Source organism: Trichosurus vulpecula, chromosome 6 (genome assembly GCF_011100635.1).
Source record: "Trichosurus vulpecula isolate mTriVul1 chromosome 6, mTriVul1.pri, whole genome shotgun sequence".
NCBI lineage: Eukaryota > Metazoa > Chordata > Mammalia > Diprotodontia > Phalangeridae > Trichosurus > Trichosurus vulpecula.
In genome coordinates, this window is record NC_050578.1 from 268365503 (window position 1) to 268384383 (window position 18881).

At 44.4% G+C, this 18881-nt stretch overlaps 1 protein-coding gene across 1 annotated transcript in view; it reads right to left on the reverse strand.

Moving 5' to 3' along the window:
- P2RX3 (purinergic receptor P2X 3) overlaps positions 1-12571 on the reverse strand; it is a 35570-nt gene extending 22999 nt beyond the window's left edge. Inside the window, exons 1-3 of the mRNA XM_036764735.1 lie at positions 12453-12571; positions 1516-1651; positions 761-832 (exon numbers count right to left, since the gene is read on the reverse strand). Coding sequence (XP_036620630.1) covers positions 761-832; positions 1516-1651; positions 12453-12571 — 327 coding nt within the window. The remainder of the gene's footprint in view (positions 1-760; positions 833-1515; positions 1652-12452) is intronic.
- Positions 12572-18881: the final 6310 nt, after the last annotated feature.

Consider the following 18881-nt stretch of genomic DNA (forward strand, 5'->3'; position numbering starts at 1 on the left):
GATTGAATTGAGTGGAATCAGTCTTTGTCTCTTTGGGGAGGGCAGAGGTAGGGAAAGGTTCTTGGCCCCCAGATGTGAAGCAGGGCTACTGGTCCAGCTGCAGAATTTATTTCACACGTTCTTCACTCCGACTGTGCTTTTAACCACTCTAAGCCCTCACTGCTCTGGATTCAGCCCTTGTCATGGAGCAGAGCGATGGCAGTGGTGGTAGGGGACTTCATAAGCTGGAGGGCAGGGCTATTCACACATGGATGTCATTAAAACACACACACCCCTCACAGGCCCATAGTCCAGCTAAATGTGGCAAACTGAAGTCACACACACACACACACACACACACACACACACACACACACCCCTCACAGGCCCATAGTCCAGCTAAATGTGGCAAACTGAAGTGACTGTGTCTTGCAGACAATCCTGCACCTCCCCTCGCCATAATCCCCTTTAGACCTTATTGGGATTCTTGGTTTTGAGCCTGCTTTCTCATTTAGCACTGCCTCTTGCTTCTGGCCTTTTCAGCTCCACAGTCCATCAGGACAAGTCCTTAGTCTTGCTTTACTCACACTGCGTCTCTACATTTGCAGGAACTTCTCCCCAGTAATTTTACTCCTTCCTGTCCAAGCAGCACCATTGTCCCTATTCAGAAGACATACTTGACAACCTTGCTTTTCTCCTCCTTAAAAGCACTAATTTCCTCCCTTTATTATCATTACTGTTACCTCTATTCCCTTCCTTCTCCACCTCCACCTGTTCTCACCTCTGGGCAGAATCCTTGCTTCTGGTTTTCAGTGATGATCAATTTGGTGATGATGACAAAGACAGAGGTCCCCTTTGGAGTAGAGGGTGGGAGAGAAAAAAAATGCAATCATAGTTTGAAAAAAACCTCAAATTTGTAACCTCTTACATTACAGTTTCTCAAGTATTCTCATAGATAGCCCTGCCTTTGATCCTCTCCAAACTCCTGGGTTTGAGTCCCACCTCTAGTACTTATTAGCTGCATGACCATCCCTATATTATTTCACCTTCTTGGGCCTCAGTTTCTTCTGCTGCCGAATGGGAATAACAACACCTGAGGTATTTATCTCACAAGGTTGTCATGAGGCCCAAATGAGATACTGTATTTATAGTGCTTTGTAAACCTTAAAATCCTTTACAAACGTCCACTATTGCTCTTCATATCAGGTAGGGCGCTATTATTATCTCTCTCTAGTAGTTGGGGAAATTGAGGCCCAGAAAGATTTAGTCACTTGCTCAAGGAAATATAAGGCAAGAATTATAGCTAAAACCCAGCTTTCCTTAGCCTCGACAGCAAGACCCTCCCCCATCTCAATAGGCAATGATCATTCCCTCAAATCTTAGTCTTCTAGAGGGACCTTAATTCAGCAACCTTAAAACTTTCCACTGTCTCTGGCCTAGAGTTCCCTATCACTCTGTCTCTTTCTCCTCTTTTTTTCCCCCAGACCTCCCCATTCTGATCTCCCACATCCACATGTCCTTCAGAAAGGGTTTTACCTGGGGTGGGGTCACATAGTCAGATACATCCATGACTCGGTTGGCATAGCGTCCAAAGCCCTTCACCTTGGTCACCACTGAAGATTCGATGGCTGTATCCCGTACCTGGTATGCCTTTTCATGTAAGAACACCCACCTGAGTCCAGGGGACAGGGAGAGAAAGAGGCCCCAAGGTCAACAAACCTAGAGCCCCTCAAACTCACTACAGTCCCAGAGATCGCAATGACCACTCTACCAAGCCAGGGTGTCTTTCCTGTTAAACCTGGAATGGAATATTTAATTTTCGAAAACAGAAGAAATGCCAGGACAAAGGGTCCCCCTCCATCACACGACCACCATGTGATTATTCACACTTATAGTTAGACAAGGGGTCATAAGATTTAGAACTGGAGAAGTCTTTCAGAAGGTCATATAATCACAGGATGTGAGTTGGAAATTATGTTCACTGTCAAGAATCATCTGCATCTGAACTGGAATCACTTCTACAACATGCCCAATAAATGGTCCATCCAGCCCTTGTTCACAGTCTTCAGGAAGGGGAAGGCAGCCTGTGCCATTTCTTAGTAGCTCTGATTGATAGGCAGTTCTTCCTGACATAAAGGAAGCTCAGCTCCTCCCTTTTAATGTTAGTAACGCCTTCCCCTGAGATTACCTCCTAGATGCCTTGTTTAGACCTTACCATACATAGTTGTTTGAATGTTGTCTTCCCCATTACAACGTGCGCTGCTTGAGGGCAGGGACCACATTTTGTTCTCAGTGAGCGACCTTAAGGGCACCTGTGTGTATCCTCGGTGCTAAGCACGCGATATAATAAATGCTTGATGGCTTGACTTGTTGACTAAATCTATTTCTCTCCTACTTCAATTTAGCAAGCAGTTATTAAGCAGCTACTTTGGACGAAGCACTGGGGATACAAAGATTTTTTTTTAAAGCAGCCCCTGTCCTCAAGAAGCTTGCATTCTACTGGGGGAAACATCATGCACATAGATAAGTAAACTAAAAATGTATACAGGGTAGATTTGAAAGTGCTTTGATCTTGCAAAATTTAAAAGAACCAGTTTAGCCCCAAAGAAGAGACAGAAGAAAATACTTCCCTCTTTCTCCTTCACAGAGATGGGGGTGGGGGTGGGGAAGGAGTCCAATGGGTTTAACATTGCATATACTTCAGGTTTTAAGATATATATATATATATATAATATCAATATATTAATATTGATATAATTTATATTTTACATATATAATATATATACAGAAAGAGAGAAAGAGAGAGAAAGAGAGAGAGAGAGAGAGAGAGAGAGAGAGAGTTGGTTTGGCTTCTTCCCACCCTACCCCCCGTCCTCTTTTTTTTTTAAATGGTTATGAGAGAAGACTCCATAGGAAGGGGAGTGGGAGAAATATAGGAAGAAATTTAGACAATGCAAAAATAAGATGTCAGTAGAATTTATTTTCTTTTAAAAAAGACTCTCAGAACTTATGGGGATAGCAGGATCTCCAAACTTTCTACCACCTAGAGGAAATGCTGCATATAGGCCGTGGTAACTGAGCTCAGCCTTGAAGACAGCTATGGATTCCAAGAGATGGAGATGAGGAGCGAGAGCATTCTGGGCATGAGAAACAGTCTGGGCAAAGGAAGAGAGGTGGGAAATGAGATAGGTCACACCGGGAGACAACAAAGGTGAACACAATGAGGCCCACTGGAGAAATGATTTACCCATGCTTGGAGCTGGGATTCGAATCCAGGTCCTGTCACCTGAAATTCAGTGTACCACATTGCTAATTAATAGCATTCTTCCCCCCATGTCACCAGGGACTGACGATAATACTCTAGATTGTGCTCTGACTAGGTCTGGAGGACCTGTGGTCCAGCTCATTTTATGGATCACTCACTCACTCACTTTATGGATCAGTAACTGAAGCCCAAGGAAGTGTACTGACTTCTTCAAGGTAATCAGTTAATAGGTGAGGAAACTGAGGCCCAGAGAGAAGGAGCTTGCCTATAGTCACACAGGTAGAAAGTAGCAGAGGGGGATTTGAATTCAGGTTTCCCTGGCTCCCAATTCGGGCCTCTTCTCATTCCAACATGTCGCCTCTCCAATCTTCCTTCTGGTTGGTTGCTTACCTGTTGGAGATCTCTAAGTTAGAAGGATAAATGCTGAATGTTTTAATTGCTTTGCTTGGACCGTTTAGAGAGTCTGGGAGGGATGTGCCTAGCCCAGAAGAAGTGGGACACTTGGGTAATCTTAAAACAGTCATGGTTTACATTGTGCCATGACTGACTCTGATGGACTTGGCTCTTCTCAGAGATGCAGGGATCTAAGACAACTCCAAAAGGCTCATGATGGAAAACGCCATCCACATCCAGAGAAAGACCTTGGGAGTCTGAATGCGGATGGAAGCAGACTATTTGCTATCCTTTTGTTGTTTTGTTTTGTTTCTTCTTTCCCATGGTTCCTCCCATTAGTTCTAACACTTCTTTACAACATGACTAATGTGAAAACATGTTTAATATGAATGCATAGGCAGAGCCTATATCAGATTGCACGTCATCTTGGGGAGGGGGCAGGAGAGAGAGGGGGAGAAAATTTAAAACTCAAAATCTTATGGAAGTGAATGTTGAAAATGAAAAATAAATGAATTGTAAAAAAGCAAAAAACCAAAAACCAGTCATGGTTTGAAAAGGAGCCCAGCTGGACTGCTGTGGAGGCATGGGTTTGGGCTATAGTTTGTAACATTGTGAAAAGGGCAGAGCGCTCCCCAGAGGTTGGCACCTTCTTTGCAATTAGTCTGTAGTCTTACTGTACTGCCAAGAACAGAGATGCTAAGTGGCTTGTCCAAGGTAACAAGCCCCTATCTGTTGAACTCAGATCTTTCTGACTCCAAGGACAGCTTTAAGTTTTGTACATAGGAAGCACTTCAAAAGTGACTGCTGAACTGAAATGAATCGAATTGAGGCTCACCAAACCAGCTTACGAAAATGTACGGGTACGTGAGATGCTAAAAACCACTAGGAGGCTAAGACCACTTGGAGGAGTGGTCAGGCTCATGGTGATGGATCAAGATTCAACTTCCAGAAGGTCCCAAAGAACCATGTCCTGGCAGACAGGTGCACTTAGGGTCACTCACAAAGATTCTAGAATGTCAGCACTGGGAAGGATCTTAGAACTAGAACGTTGGAGATGGGATTTCATCTGAGACTCAAGGACCAGATATACATCTATAGCTGGAAGGTACCTCAAAGGCCTTGTCCCCCAAACCTCTCATTCTATAACTGAGAAACCTCAGGCCCAAAGAGGTTAAGTGACTTGCCCTAAGTCACACTGCTGCTATATATCTGAGATAGGATTTGAATCCAGGTCTACCTGGGTTCAAATCTGGCCTCAGACGCTTACTAGCTGTGTGACTCTGGGCAATTCATTTAATGCTGTTTGTCTCAGTTTCCCCATCTGTCAAGTAAGCTGGAGAAAGAAATGGCAAACAACTCTAGCATCTTTGCCAAGAAAACCCCAAACGGGGTCATGAAGAATCAGACACAACCGAAGCAATTCAATAGCTTCCTGACTCCGGGGCTACACTGAATCGAGAGAAGAACAACCATCCAGATGCCCACATAATGTGACCCTTTTAGGATATGCTAGGGCTCTGACCTCAATGCAGTCAGGAGGGAAAGGGGGAGGGGAGTGGGGAGCAAGGAGGAGGAAGCAAAAGATCTGGGAGCTAGAGAGCTTTGCCCGAGGGTCAGGTGACCAGGATCACAGAGGGAAGCAGTAGGAGGCTTGGCCTTTTCCCGGCAGATTAAAGGAGTGTCAGGGTGAAGGGCTCCATGGTGGTAGAGGCAAGCTTATGTATGTTTCAGGATTCGAAGTCCTGATTCCTTGGTCAGTGCTGCCACCCAGTGGCCACTTATCTCCACTGATCGGCCCGGCTTCATTTTGCCTTCTTGTAACCACCCACCCCTAGGATGGATGATGGATTTCAGCATGCACAGCCTGGAGAAAAAGGGACTCCCCCTGAAATCATTTCCCTCCCTCCACTTCCTCCCCACAGTTTCTCACCCACCTTTTAGGACCACCAAGTGGTGGAGAAACCGCTGCCCGCAGTGGCTCAAACTATTGGTTCTATGATGCATAGTGAAAATTCTCATCATTTAAAAAAAAACCCTAACCACTCAGCTGAGATGTCTCAGTGCTCCTGCTTTCAGCCCCTTCCCTGAAACATGTCCTCCTTCTCCACAATGCACATCATTCCTGACTCCTGGGTGTATTCTTGTAATGGATGCATCGAGCATCTCTTAAGCACCTACTTGGTGCCACCCATGTTCTTGGTCCTGGGGATACAAAGGCAAACAGGAAACAGACTGCCCACTCTCGAAGTGGTTCTCTTTTACATATTGGGAAAAAAAAACAAGGTATAGGCAGACAAAGAAATACAAAATATACACAGATTGGAAACAAATTAATTTAAGGTGGGGTTCAATAATTGTGAGGAGTTGTAGTAAGCAGGATTTGAACTAAGCTGAAGTCTCTCCCTTTTCCAATCCTTTCTCTACATACTGCCAAAGTGGGATTACTGAAGGATGGAACGGATCGTGTCACTCCCTTGCTCACTCCCCATAGCTCCCTATTAACTTTAGGATGAAATACAAACTCTTCTTTTTGGTGTTGAAAGCCTTTTACAACCTTGCTCCAATTTATTGCTCATCATTCTTATTACTTATTACACTATTATCGTTGCTTGTTACTCATTACTGAACTTCAGGAATTCTACAGTGCAGATAAATGGACCCTCTCAGCATTCTTTACGTACAACATCCTATCTCCGCTCTCTGTCCCTTTGCACAGGATGTCCCTCATGCCTGGAATGCACTCCCTCCTCATCTCAACCTTTTAGAATTCTTGGCTTCTTCTAAAGCTTATTGATGAGCTCATCAACGAGCTTTAAAAGGAGCCAAGAATTCTAAAAGGTTGAAGTGAGGAGGCAGTGCATTCCACACTGCCTGCATAGTACCATTCATCCAAGAAACTGGTTTCGATTGACTTTGAATACATTTTGCATACGTTTGCGTCTGTACTTGTTTCTCCTGATAGAGTAGAAGCTATTCGGAGAGTTAGGAATGTTTCATTTTTTGTCTTGTATCCCCAGAATTTAGCTTAATCAATATTTGTTTTAAAAGAAGCAGAGGTGAGGAAGTGGATCATTCTGGGCATGGGAGAAGCCTGTGCAAAAGCAGAGAGTTAGGAGATGGGATGTCTGGTACAGGAAATAGTTAAGTCAGGCTGAACTGTAGAAGTGTGTGGGAGAAAGTAATATGTAATCAATGGGAAAAGATAGACTGGAGCCATATTACAAAAGTCTTGAAATGCTAGACAGAGGAGTTTCGAATTTATCTTGGGGCAAGAGGAGAGTCACTGAAACAGCTATCTTGAGCAAGGAAGGGAGACACGGTTGGGCCTGCGCTTTAGGGGTACCCTTTGGACAACAGTGTGGAGTGTGGGTGGGAGAGGGGAGAAGCTGAATGCTGTGGGACCCATGAAGAGGCTGTACCAATAGTTCACACAGTAGGTGAACAGGGCCTGAGTCAGGGTGGTTTTTGTAACAGTGGAAAGAGGAGATGGATGGGAATGACGTTGTGGAAAGAGAATCAATAAAACTTGGCAAATGAATGGCAAATGTGGAGTGAGCCAGAGAGGATGATTCCTAATTTGCTAACTTGAGTGAGTGGAAGGCTGGTAATGTCATTGGTAGAAATAGGAAAGTGTAGGAGCGGTGGTGGGTTTCTCGTGGGGGCGGGGTTCTTAACCTGGGGGGGTCTAAGGATTTCAGGGGGTCTATGAACTGAGATGGGTAACTTATATCTTTATTTTCACAGGTTTCTAAGTGAAATTCAGTATTTCCTTCAATTATTAATTTGGAGGAAAAAAACCCATTATTCCAAGAAGGGGCTCCCCATTCTGCCAAATGTGTCCATGATCCAAAGAAGGTTTAATGGTAAAGACAAGGGAGTTGTTTTGAATTGAGCATTCCTTTCTTCTGCTTCCCTCAATCCTTTTTGAATTATTCATCCATCTCCTTTGAATTGCTCCTGCATGCCCACTTCTTTGGGAACAACCTTCCTAGGCCAGTCAGGAGTCAATGAAGATATTTGGACAATTTATTAACTTGTGGTTTTACATCATGACCATCACCGAGGCAAGTGGGTGTGGTAATATTGAATATTTATGTAGTTTGCAAAGTGCTTTACAAAAACGATCTCATTAGAGCCTCACGATGATCTTAGAGGAAGTCAGGCACTGTATTGGATAGAGGGGGCTGGACCTGGAGTCAAAAGATCTGAATTCAAATCCCACCTCAGATACCTCCAAGCTGGGTGATCCTGGGCAAGTCATTTGGCCTCTGCCTCCCTCAGTTTACTTATCTGTGAAATAGGGAATAATAATAATGATAATAGAACTTATCAAATGATATAATATCTATAAAGCACATAGCACAATGCCTGGTACTTAATAAATCTGTTTCCTTCATCGTCATCATCATGAGAGTCACACTATAGGTATTATTAGTCCCATCCACTATTTTACCAATAAGGAAACTGAGGCTCAGAGAAGAAGAAATTACTTCAGAGAAGTTACTTACCTAAGGTCACACAGCCAGTAAATGAGCCTAGAAGCAGGAGTAAAACCCAGCTCATCTGATTCCAGGTCCAGTCCTCCTTCCAGCGATACCCACACATTCCTACAAGGTCTTTATCTCTACCCTCTGTCCAGTAACAGTTCAGATTGAGGACCTGCCTCCACTTTGGCCCCTACCTCCTTCTTGACTTCCCTTTACCGCCTAACAGAGAATCTCCCTGGCATAGCCATATTTCAGGAGAAAGAGCCTGGGGACTTTGAGTCGTGATTAACCAATCGCTTTCACAGACTCTACCTCCGGGGTGCTTCGAAATGGCCCAGAGGGGTATGCGGAAAGCGAGGCTTGGTGCTCAAGGCTGGTTGCCATTAGTAGCTAGCTGTTAAATAACAAAGGGAAGACTTTTAGTGGTCCCACAGGGACCCATGATGCCAGCCAGGCAGTTCCAAATCTGGAGATGTTTCATTTCCAGGGCAGAGAGACTGATCCCATCCCTTAAAGCCAGAGGCAAGGAGGTGGTGCAGGCCTGAGTGTAGAGTTATTGGAAATTCCCCTGCTGTTCTGAATTAATGTTTTATTCTCATGTTCCTGGTTTATTATTTATACAGCGGAAGGCGGGTGGAAGCTCTTTGGCAGGTGGGGTATGCAGGAAGTAGCCCATGATAGGCTACTCGGCACCCTCCTATCCCTTCCTGGATCTGAGGAGGCTTAGGAGAATGTATTACGGAGCCAGGGTCTGGGGAGACAGAAAGAGTAGAAGCTGGGAGAGGAAAAGCTGGATCACAGAAAAGAAGAGCACAAGGCAAGCCAGAGAGTACAGAAAGTGGAGCAGGGAAGGAAAGGCTACAAGAGCCAGTTGGGTAAAGGACTTAAATTAGGACTTATTTCAGTGAATGGGGTGATGATGGAAGGACTTGGGGAGTGGGGATAGGCTCTGACACCTGTAAGTACCTGGGCAGCACAGCCACTAGGTGGCACCATGATAGAACGTTGGATCTGGAGTCAGGCAGATCTGAGCTCAAATCTGGGCTCAGACACATGCTAGCTGTGTGACCCTGGGCAAATCAGTCCACCGCTGTCTGCCTCAGTTTCCTTCTTTGAAAATGGGAAGTAATAATACTAGCACCTAGCTCTCAGGGTATTGGGAGAATAAAATGAGATAATATATGTAAAGCACTTTGTAAAGTTTATGGCACTGTATGAAGGCCAGCTATAGCTAGCAATAAATATGGAAGATTCTCCACCAAGAGAATCAGCAGAACTCTCAAGATGCTGAACTATATGCCAGGTAGTTTCCAGGGAGCTCATTCATTCAGTTACTCAGCATCTGTTTATTAAGTACCTACTGTGTGCACAGCATCTATTTATTAAGTACCTACTGTGTGCACAGCAGATAGGCAGCCTGGCATAGTGGGTAGAGAGTCAGTCTTAGCAATGGGAAGACTGGTTTAAATCCTCTCTCTGATACATATTGACTGTGTGACCATGTATAAGCTGTTTAATCTCCCAGGGGCTTAGGAAACTCTCTAAAAATTATAAGTTATGTCTAGAGTTGCTTAGCTTCTCCAGCAGTTTCCACATTGAAGTCCTCCACATTGGAAGATTAAGACACCCCCTTTGCCCCCCCCCCCCAAAAAAGGAAAAAGAAAACATGAAAAGAAGAGCTCCCTGGTGAGGGGATAGAATGACTACAAAGACAATATCTCGCCTTTCAGGCAGCTTAAACTTGAATGATGGGAGGGATGCCACATAGCCATGTTACAGTGTAAGGTTTAGAGTTGAAAGTCTGCTTAGTGATCATCTTCTCTAAACCTCCCTCCCCCTTTTAATAGATGAAGAACTGAGGCTCAGAGATTAAGTCATTTGTCTTTCAACTATCTGATACTCCCTTGGGGAAGAGCCAGACCTGTGATTTCATGGGTGTGGGGAACTCCAGGTATGTAAACTCCTTCTCCCGATGCACATCAGCAAGTCTTCTGGAACTCGGAGAGCTGCATTTAGTACTAGGACTGTGATTACACTGCCAGTACGTGTCAGAGGCAGACCTTGAACCCATGCCTTTGTGATTCCAAGTCTGGCCTATTAATCACACTGCTGGCTCTCTGGCTTATACACTCTAGGTACTTCTGGACCAGGCTTGTCAATTAATTCACTTTGTCTGCAGAGGTCTTCTTCCAAATCAAGCACTAATCTTTGTTTGAGGGCAGAAACAAATCCCCTCCCTGGCCACTTGTCCTTCCTGCCATCCTACTCCTCCCCATCCTCATAATAACAGCCAAGATTTATATAGTGCTTTAAGGTTTGCTAAGCACTTTACATACATATGCTATCTTATTTGATTTATGAGGCTGAAAAATTGTGACTTGCCCAGAGTAACAGGACCATCAAATGTGTACAGGGGTGGGGAACCTGGGGCCTTGAGGCCACATATAACTCTCTAGGTCCTCAAGTGTGGCCCTTTGACTGAATCCAAACTTCACAGAACAAATCCTCTTAATAAAAGGACCTTGTCCTGTAAAATGTGGACTCAGTCAAAAGGCCGCATGCGAGGACCTAGAAGGCCACATGTGGTTTCAAGGCCGCAGGTTTCCTACCCCTGGCTAAGGCAAGATTTGAGTTTAGTTCTTCCTGATTCCAAGTTCAGTGTTGTCTCCATTGGGCCACCTAGCTGCTTCATGCTCCCAGATTTGATCTCTTCCCTTCCTTTCTCCATCATCATCTTTTAAGGGCTAGAGGTCAGCCGGCCTTCCTCTGGCTTCTTCCTGAGGGGGAGGTGTTCTGGCTTCTCCACGTCAAGCCCCATCCATCTCTGACTCTGACAGATCCCCATGGGTCAGCCCATTCCAGTTACATCAATACACTCAGCCCAGTCCTCTCCCCTCCCCCAGCTTGGTGTAGTAGCCCTGTCTCACACACACACACACACACACACACACACACACACACACACACACACACATACACACCCCAGCGCACCTACCACCTCCCTTCCATGGATGAGCAGAGTTTCTCATACACACTCAGATGCACTCACATTTTGAATGCTCACACAAATACACACCTGTCCTTACATACTGATGACTTCAAACATGGGCTCAGACCAACAGATGCCTCAACATGCATCCCAGCGACTTTACACATTCCTCCAACCTTCTGAACATATAGGAGTACACACAACCCCATGCTCCTTCTCCTCTTCTCCTTTGACTTCTGTTTGTTTTCTCTGGGACCCTCCCCATCTCCTCACCTCCCAAAGAGGTCTAGTCCGAGACGTACAACTACCCACCCTGAAAGGGACCTTTCCGGAGATTAGTTTGTAATTTTTACACCGCAGTGGCCCCTGGAGCAGGTGGATGGCAGACAGTCTGACCGGAGCCCTTTAGCATGGGGTGGGGTTGTCTCTCTATGACCTCGAATCTCCCAAAGCTGGATCGATCAGAACTCTGCCATCACTCCTCCCAGGATGTGGGGATAAGCACACACCAGATGGATACTTTTTTGATAAGGATGATAATTTCCTGTTTCCTAAGGACTGATTAGAGGAACTTAGTAACTGTAGGAATTGCCTCTCAACCCAGCCTCCCTCCTCCCCCTCTTAGCGACTCTGCCTCTGCCTAATGGCTATTATGCCTGTGTGCCCTAGGGCATGTCTTCCCCAAGGAGCAGCTCTCCTCTCCTGTGGCTCCCAGACAAGAGAAAGAATGCCCTGACTTCTTTATCCGCCCCTCCCTCCCCCATTCCTCCTCATTCCCACCGGTAACACCAGTTTCACTTCCTTCCATCAGCTTTCCCTTCATTTTTGCTTCTTACCAGAGAAGGCAACTGCCAGTTCAAATCTCTATGAACCCTTTCCTCTCCATCTTCAGCCCCGGATCCTCCCCACCTCTACCTCACTCTCTTGCTGTCTTCTCCCATTTGCTTGCCTGACATTCTGACCTGGCCTTGGGACATGCCTGGGTGCTCCTCCCTACTTCCTATTCACCAAGGACTTTTTTTTTCTGTGCAGGAGTTTGGGGATTTGTGCCTATTTTCTGGCACAGGAGATGAGGAAGGGATAATAAGACACATGAACTCTAGTCCCAGAGAAGGGGTACAATTTGAACCTCACTCCCCAAAGCTTGCAGAGACAAGGTTCCAAATTGTGTGTGAGACCAGAACCAGTCTCAAGGAATGAAGAGCCTCCCTCCTAAAAGAGGAGAAGCCTTGAAGGGTGAAGTGAAACAATGGGGTGAAGAGAGGGAAAAGCGTACCCCTCCCTAATTTAGTTGGGACAGAGCTGCCCTCAGCCCACTAGGCTGTTAGCATATACTCACCCCACAAAGTAGGAGATAATGAGAAGCTGTACAGCTCGATTGATGATCCCAATGGTCCAGCTCTTCACCACCACTGACTTGGTGGTCTCATAGGTGAAGAAGTCTGATATGCAGTTCATGCTGAGAAAGCTCAGAAACTGTTTGGGGGAAGGCAGAAGCAGCTGTCCCTGAATCAGAGACTGAGAGCAGCCCCCTGGAGAGTGAAGGTCTCAGGGCAGAGAGGGTGAAGGAGATAGTAAAAAGCAGGGTTTAATGAGGGGGCAGCTCAGGGGAACGGGAAGCCCTTTAAGCCAGGAAACCCCAGCACTTAGCCCTGTCTCAGCTCCCTGGCCACTCAGGCTGTTTAGAGCCCAGGGCGGGGACCCCTCTTTTTGTTCGATCTCCACCCCCCTCAAGTGATGTCACAGGGGGGTGGGTGGGTTCTGAAATATCTCCAATCCTGGATTCGGAATTGATGATCTTGGCCCCCTGGGACTTCTGATTTATCTACACTGTACAGTGCCTCTGCTCCATCCTTGGCAGCTCTGAGCTTCCCTCTCCATCCTACCCCCCAAAGCCTCCCTGTATCCCAGCTCTGGGTTCTTATCACTATTATGAGGATAGAGACTAAGTCTAATTTATCTTTACATCTCCCCCAAGTATTTAGCGCAGTGGATTGCACATAATATGTGTTTAATTAATATCTGTTGAATGAATTAATGCATGTTTCATGATCTTTATCTTGTCCTACATATCTCATCTCCCCAAAACTCTAAATACAACTAATAATCTCCATTCTCTACCTGGCAGGCTTCCTTATTTTAGTGTTAAAGCATATCAGAAGGAACCCAGAGAACATTGATATGGACTATGAAGTCCTGGACAAGAAATCCCCCCCCCCCCCAAATACAAGGGCATAGATGCTATTGTGAATTTGAAGTTAGGTCTGGATTTGGGAAATGGCTGACTGAATAAAGCAATTTTGTCTGAGAACAGCGTCTTTGTTTCTGAACTTTGGCTTAGAATATAGGAAGGATGGGCGCTTGGCCAGCGATGGAGTGAACCTAATGAGGTACAGTAAAGATGTATGCATCTGCAATTTTCTAGAACCCATCAGGCAAGCTTCAAGCTGAAAACTGAAGGGAAGGGAGAAAACTGTTCACATAGATCTGGCTGGCCAGACATCACAGACAATAGAAGGTATGATATCGGAAGAATATTAATGGAAGACAGGAGAATAAGTATTCTAAGTATGCCCAAGAAGAATACAATGCAGCAAGAACAAAATACGACATCTATACACAAATGTGCAAAGTATAGGTAATAAATAGGGTAAAGTAGGGAACCAAGTGCAAGAAGGCACATTTGACTTCTAATGAAACAAAAACACAATTGTAACATGGAAGAACAGGAGGTGCTATCCGAAGAGACAAGATGTGGGTACATGGGGAATTCTCTGATCAAATTCCATTTTTAAAAAGCCATGAACAGGAGATAGGAGAAAGGACAGGTAACTAGGGATGAATAAGAATGACCGGACTGGACATGTAGGAAGAGTGACCAAAGCGCAAAAGGTCAGAATGATCCAAGGATGATGATAAATACAAAGGACAAGAAAAGGGGCTTTTTAAGCGATTTGGGGGATATGAGGAATATCAAAAAAGGGACAAGTGCAGTACTCAGATGATGATAATGGATAAGAGATAAGGGAGAACTACTCAAATTGAATTTTGCTTATATTCTCTGCCAAGGAATGAGATACTCGGAGTGGGAAGGAATAGATTCTTAATTAACGGGGACTTGCAACTGAAGGTAAATGAGGGGATGGCAAGGGAGATACATTCAGGGAAGCGCAGTCACAAGTCTGGATAAACTGCAATCCAGGGCACTGAAGATACAGAAAGACATGATGGTGAAGTCCTCGCCAACATGGAGGATTAAGGAGGAGCTATCTCTACAAGATGAGAGCAGCTGTTATTTTAACGATCAGACCTAAAGAATATTTATGAATGGGTCAATATCCACTTTCAGAGAGCTCTCTACTGGAGTTCCTTAGGGATCTGTGCTTGGCCCTGTCCTGGACAATGTATTTATTTCGATGGCATTTCTACAACTGGAATGCGTAAGGGATAACTTACATGTTGGATGCCAGAGTCCAGTTCTAAAAAAGATGCTAACACCCTGTTGGTCAGAATCTAATAAGATGAAATTGAATTAAGATAAATGTAAAGTTCTACATCTGGGTTGGAAACCAATTTTATAAGTACAGTACAAGATGGGAGGAAACTTCCTAAAAACTTCTCGGCAGTGGGGAGCTATAGGGCCTGCAACCTGGGTGGGAGCCAATGGTGTGACCTAGCAGCCAAAGAAGTTAACATGATCTCAGAATGTGTTCTGAGTTCCAGAATAACAGTTAATAACCCTGCCTCATTCTGCCCAGATCAAACTACATCTGGGATAGCACATTTTAGGAGGAGTATTGACAAGCTGGAGGATGTCCTGAGGAGGGTGACAAGGACATCATGGGGCCCGGAGACTGATTAAGCGAGGGAATTTAGTATAGTTAGCCTGGAGAACAGAAGACTGAAGGAGGGGTGACCAAAGCTTTTGACAAGCATCTAAAGAGATATATCTCATCAGATAGGAGGAGGATGAGACCCGTGTTACACGGTCCCAAAGAACAGCGCAAGCGCCAATGGATGGGATTTGCAGGGAGGCAGATTTAGGCTTGATGTCAGGAAAAATTTGGGTGGCCTCAGGAGGCAGTGAGACCGACCTAGCCATCACACTCATTTTATAGATGAAATGATTTGCCCAGGATCACGCAGGTAGTAACTGGCAGGGCTGGGATTCACACTCAGGTTCTGTGACTCCTCATTCACTGCCCTTTCCACCACATCAGGCTACCTCCTGTGTAGCCAAAGGGATTCCTGTTCAGGTAGTAGTAGGATTCGATGGCATCTGAGGTCCCTTCCAACTCGGAGGTTCTATGATTCTGTGGAGACCCGGCTCTTGCCCCACTTCTGCCCACTTAGTACCCGAGTGACCTTGGAAAAGTCCCTTATACTTCCTGAGTCTTAGTTTCCTCATCTCTACAACTGTTGAACCAAATAACCTATAAAGTTCATTATAGCTGTAAATCCAATGATGCCGTGATTAGTCCACCCCTGAGTTGAACAAATTGTGGTATATTCGTGTAATACAACACTATAATCCAATTATAGATATGTGTGAGGAATACAGAGAAATTGTTATGAATTGATACGCAGTGAAAAGAAGACCCAGAGCAATGGTGTCCACACAGACTATAATGATGTGAGGAAAAGGACACGAGAAAGAATGGACAGACAGATCGTGATGGGGACTTGGGAGGGAAGGACCAAAATAATAATATTATAATGCATTGAAATGAGTTATTTAAATAAAGTAAATAAGCAAGTTTAGATTTATGGTTAGTCTTGTTTCTGATGAGACATTTAACAGTTTTTTTTTAATGTTTTACTGCTGTATTTTGTCTTTATAACTGACATTTTAGCCTACCAGATCAGAGTGAACCCTCACTTTCAACAAAGACAAACAAACAAACAACAAAAACAACAATACAACATTATACCCTATTTACTTCTCTGCCAGGAGTGAAGAAGCAGAAAATATTTAATTTAATTTTCTGAGAGAGAGAGAGAGAGAGGAGAGAGAGAGAGAGGAGAGAGGAGAGAGAGAGGAGAGAGAGAGGCAGCAGCTGAAGAAAAAAACAAGATGATTTTCTTGGGAGAATGAAAGTTGGCTCTGATATTTGATTTGCTAATCCTAAAAATCATCTTGCTATTCATGATGCAGTGAAAGCTGGTTGGATTTGAAGTCAGGAGGCCAGGAGCAGAATCTTATTTCTGACCCTTAGCTCAGTGACCATGGAAGGTCAATGAGGAAAATGAAAAAGGAGTAACAACATATATTTCTTTAATTCACAGAAGAAAACAAAGTGCAGAAGAGGAACATGACAAATAGAGTCATTTTGTTACTACCCTGTGGAGTCATAAATCAAGGAAATAACAGCTAGCATTTACATAGATAGCACTTTAATATTTGCAAGTGCTTTATAAACATTTCATTGAGCCTTCTAATGAGTAGGTGATATCCTTATTCTCATTTTACAAATGAAGAAACTGAGGCAGATATTGGTTAAGTGACTTGCCCAGGGTCACACAGATAGCAAATGTCTGAGGCCAGTTTGAATACAGATCTTCCTGACTCCAGGTCCAGCATTCTATCTACTGCACCACTTAGTTCCTACGGAAAACAAACATTTCGTTAAGAAAGAAACAAGGTATAGAAGTCCAATAGCTTTCTTGGTCTTTTTTTTTTTTTACTCATTTAAATTTTTATTTTTTTGGAAAAAAAACGGGAAAAGGACCTATTTGTACAAAAATATTTACAGCAGCTCTTTTTTTGTGGTGGCTAAGAATTGGAAATCGAAGGGATGCCCATTAATTGGGAAATAGCTGAACAAGCTGTGGTATACGATCGTTATGGAATATTATCGTGCTATAAGAAATGACAAGCAGGATGATTTCAGAAAAACCTGGAAAGACTTCCATGAACTGATGCAGAGTGAAGTGAGCAGAACCAGGAGAGTGTTGCGCGCAGTAACAGCAATATTGTTCAATGAAGAAGAGTGAAAGACTTAGCTACTCTCAGCAATACAACGATCCAGAACAATCCCAAAGGACAAATGATGAAGCACACTATCTGCCTCCAGAGAAGAAACTGACACTGAACACAGACTGAAGCACGCTGCTTTTCACTTTTTCTTTCACACTTTTTCTTTTGAGTCTTCTTGAACAAAATGACTAATATGGTAATATTTTACATGATTGCACATGTATAACCTATATCTGCTTATTGTCTCAGGGAGGGAGGAGGGGAGGGAGTTATAGAATTTGGAACTCAAAACTTAAAAAAAACCAAATGTTAAAAAATTGCTTTAACATGTAGTTGGGGGAAAACATGTATATTATATATGTATATAAACATGTTATATATATAATATATAATATATATGAAAACAGGGCCTCACTTACCTTCTCTGTAATATGTAAACGTCGCTCTACGTACCCAGGCAGCCTAATGGGGAAGGGCTTTGCAAACCTTAGAGGGCTGTACAAATGTGAACCATTATTCCCGGAGATGTCCCAGGATTTGCCTTGTGGCAAGTAGTCCCGGTCCTGAAGTCCTGCATCCTGTCTATGAGTAAAGGACACTGAATGTGAAGTCCAAGGACCTGAGTTTGGACGGCAGCTATGATGTTTCCCAGCTAGGTGACCTTGGGCAAATTCCTCATCTATATAATGAGGGATTGGGGCTAGATGGCATCTAAGGTGCTTATAGCCTGAAAGCTGCGGTCTGATATTCTCAAATGCGCCCAGTAGAATATCACGTTAACAGACACTGTCAGAAGGATGGTGTAGTTCGATGGAAAGAACACTGGGCACAGATGCAGACCTGGGTTCAAATCCTAACTGTGGATCTTATCGATTGTGTGACATTGGCCAAGTCCCTTAACGTTAACTCAGCGAAATTATTTTCTTCTTTCTTAGATTGTGGGCTTAGCATTGAGTGGGACCTTAGGTGTCATCTGGTCCAGTTTCCTAATTTAATAAATAAGGAAACTGAAGCCCAGACAGAAAAAGTTTTAGATGGGCGAATTGAGATTTGAATCGGGTCCTCTCATTCCAAATCCAGTATTCTTTCTACCTCTCTAGCTTGTATTGGGAATGGGGGTGGGGCTGGGAACCTGGAGTCAGGAAAACCAGAATTCAAATCTAGCTTCAGACACTTAGTAGCTGTGTGACCCTGGGCAAGTCACTTCACCCTGTTTGCCTGGGTTTCCTCATCTGTCAAATGAACCGGAAAAGGAAATGGCAAACCAGTCCGGTACCTTTGCCAAGAAAATCCCAAATGGGGTCATACAGGGTCAGACATGGCACAACAGCTTATCTGAGTCTTTGGATACCTCAAAGCACTATATGCATGCCATGTGCATTATGATGATGTTGGTGGTCCTCTAGCACTTGCAGCCTCAAGTCTGGTGGGAAGCACTTGGCTCAGTTCTGTCTTACCATTTCCTAAGACCCCTCCCTGTCTTGCCCTAGGAATGAGTGGTTATGAACTGGGGGGAAAAAGGATTGCTTCTGGCGTCTGCTCTCCCAGAGAGCTGCCAAATCAGTTCCGGCTCCACTGCGAACCTGACACCCGGAGGTTGAACCTGATACTGAAATCTGCTCGCTTGCCTCGCTCTAGAAGGAGCACGTGGATTGTGATTGTGGATGGGGGGATGGGAGGATAGACGGCAGGTGTGCACTTTTAAAAGCTACAGCTCCGCGGTATGGGGGTAGGTTTGGCGGAATCCATTTTCATCCATTTTCCCGTTCTGGGCCTCAGTTTCTTCATGCG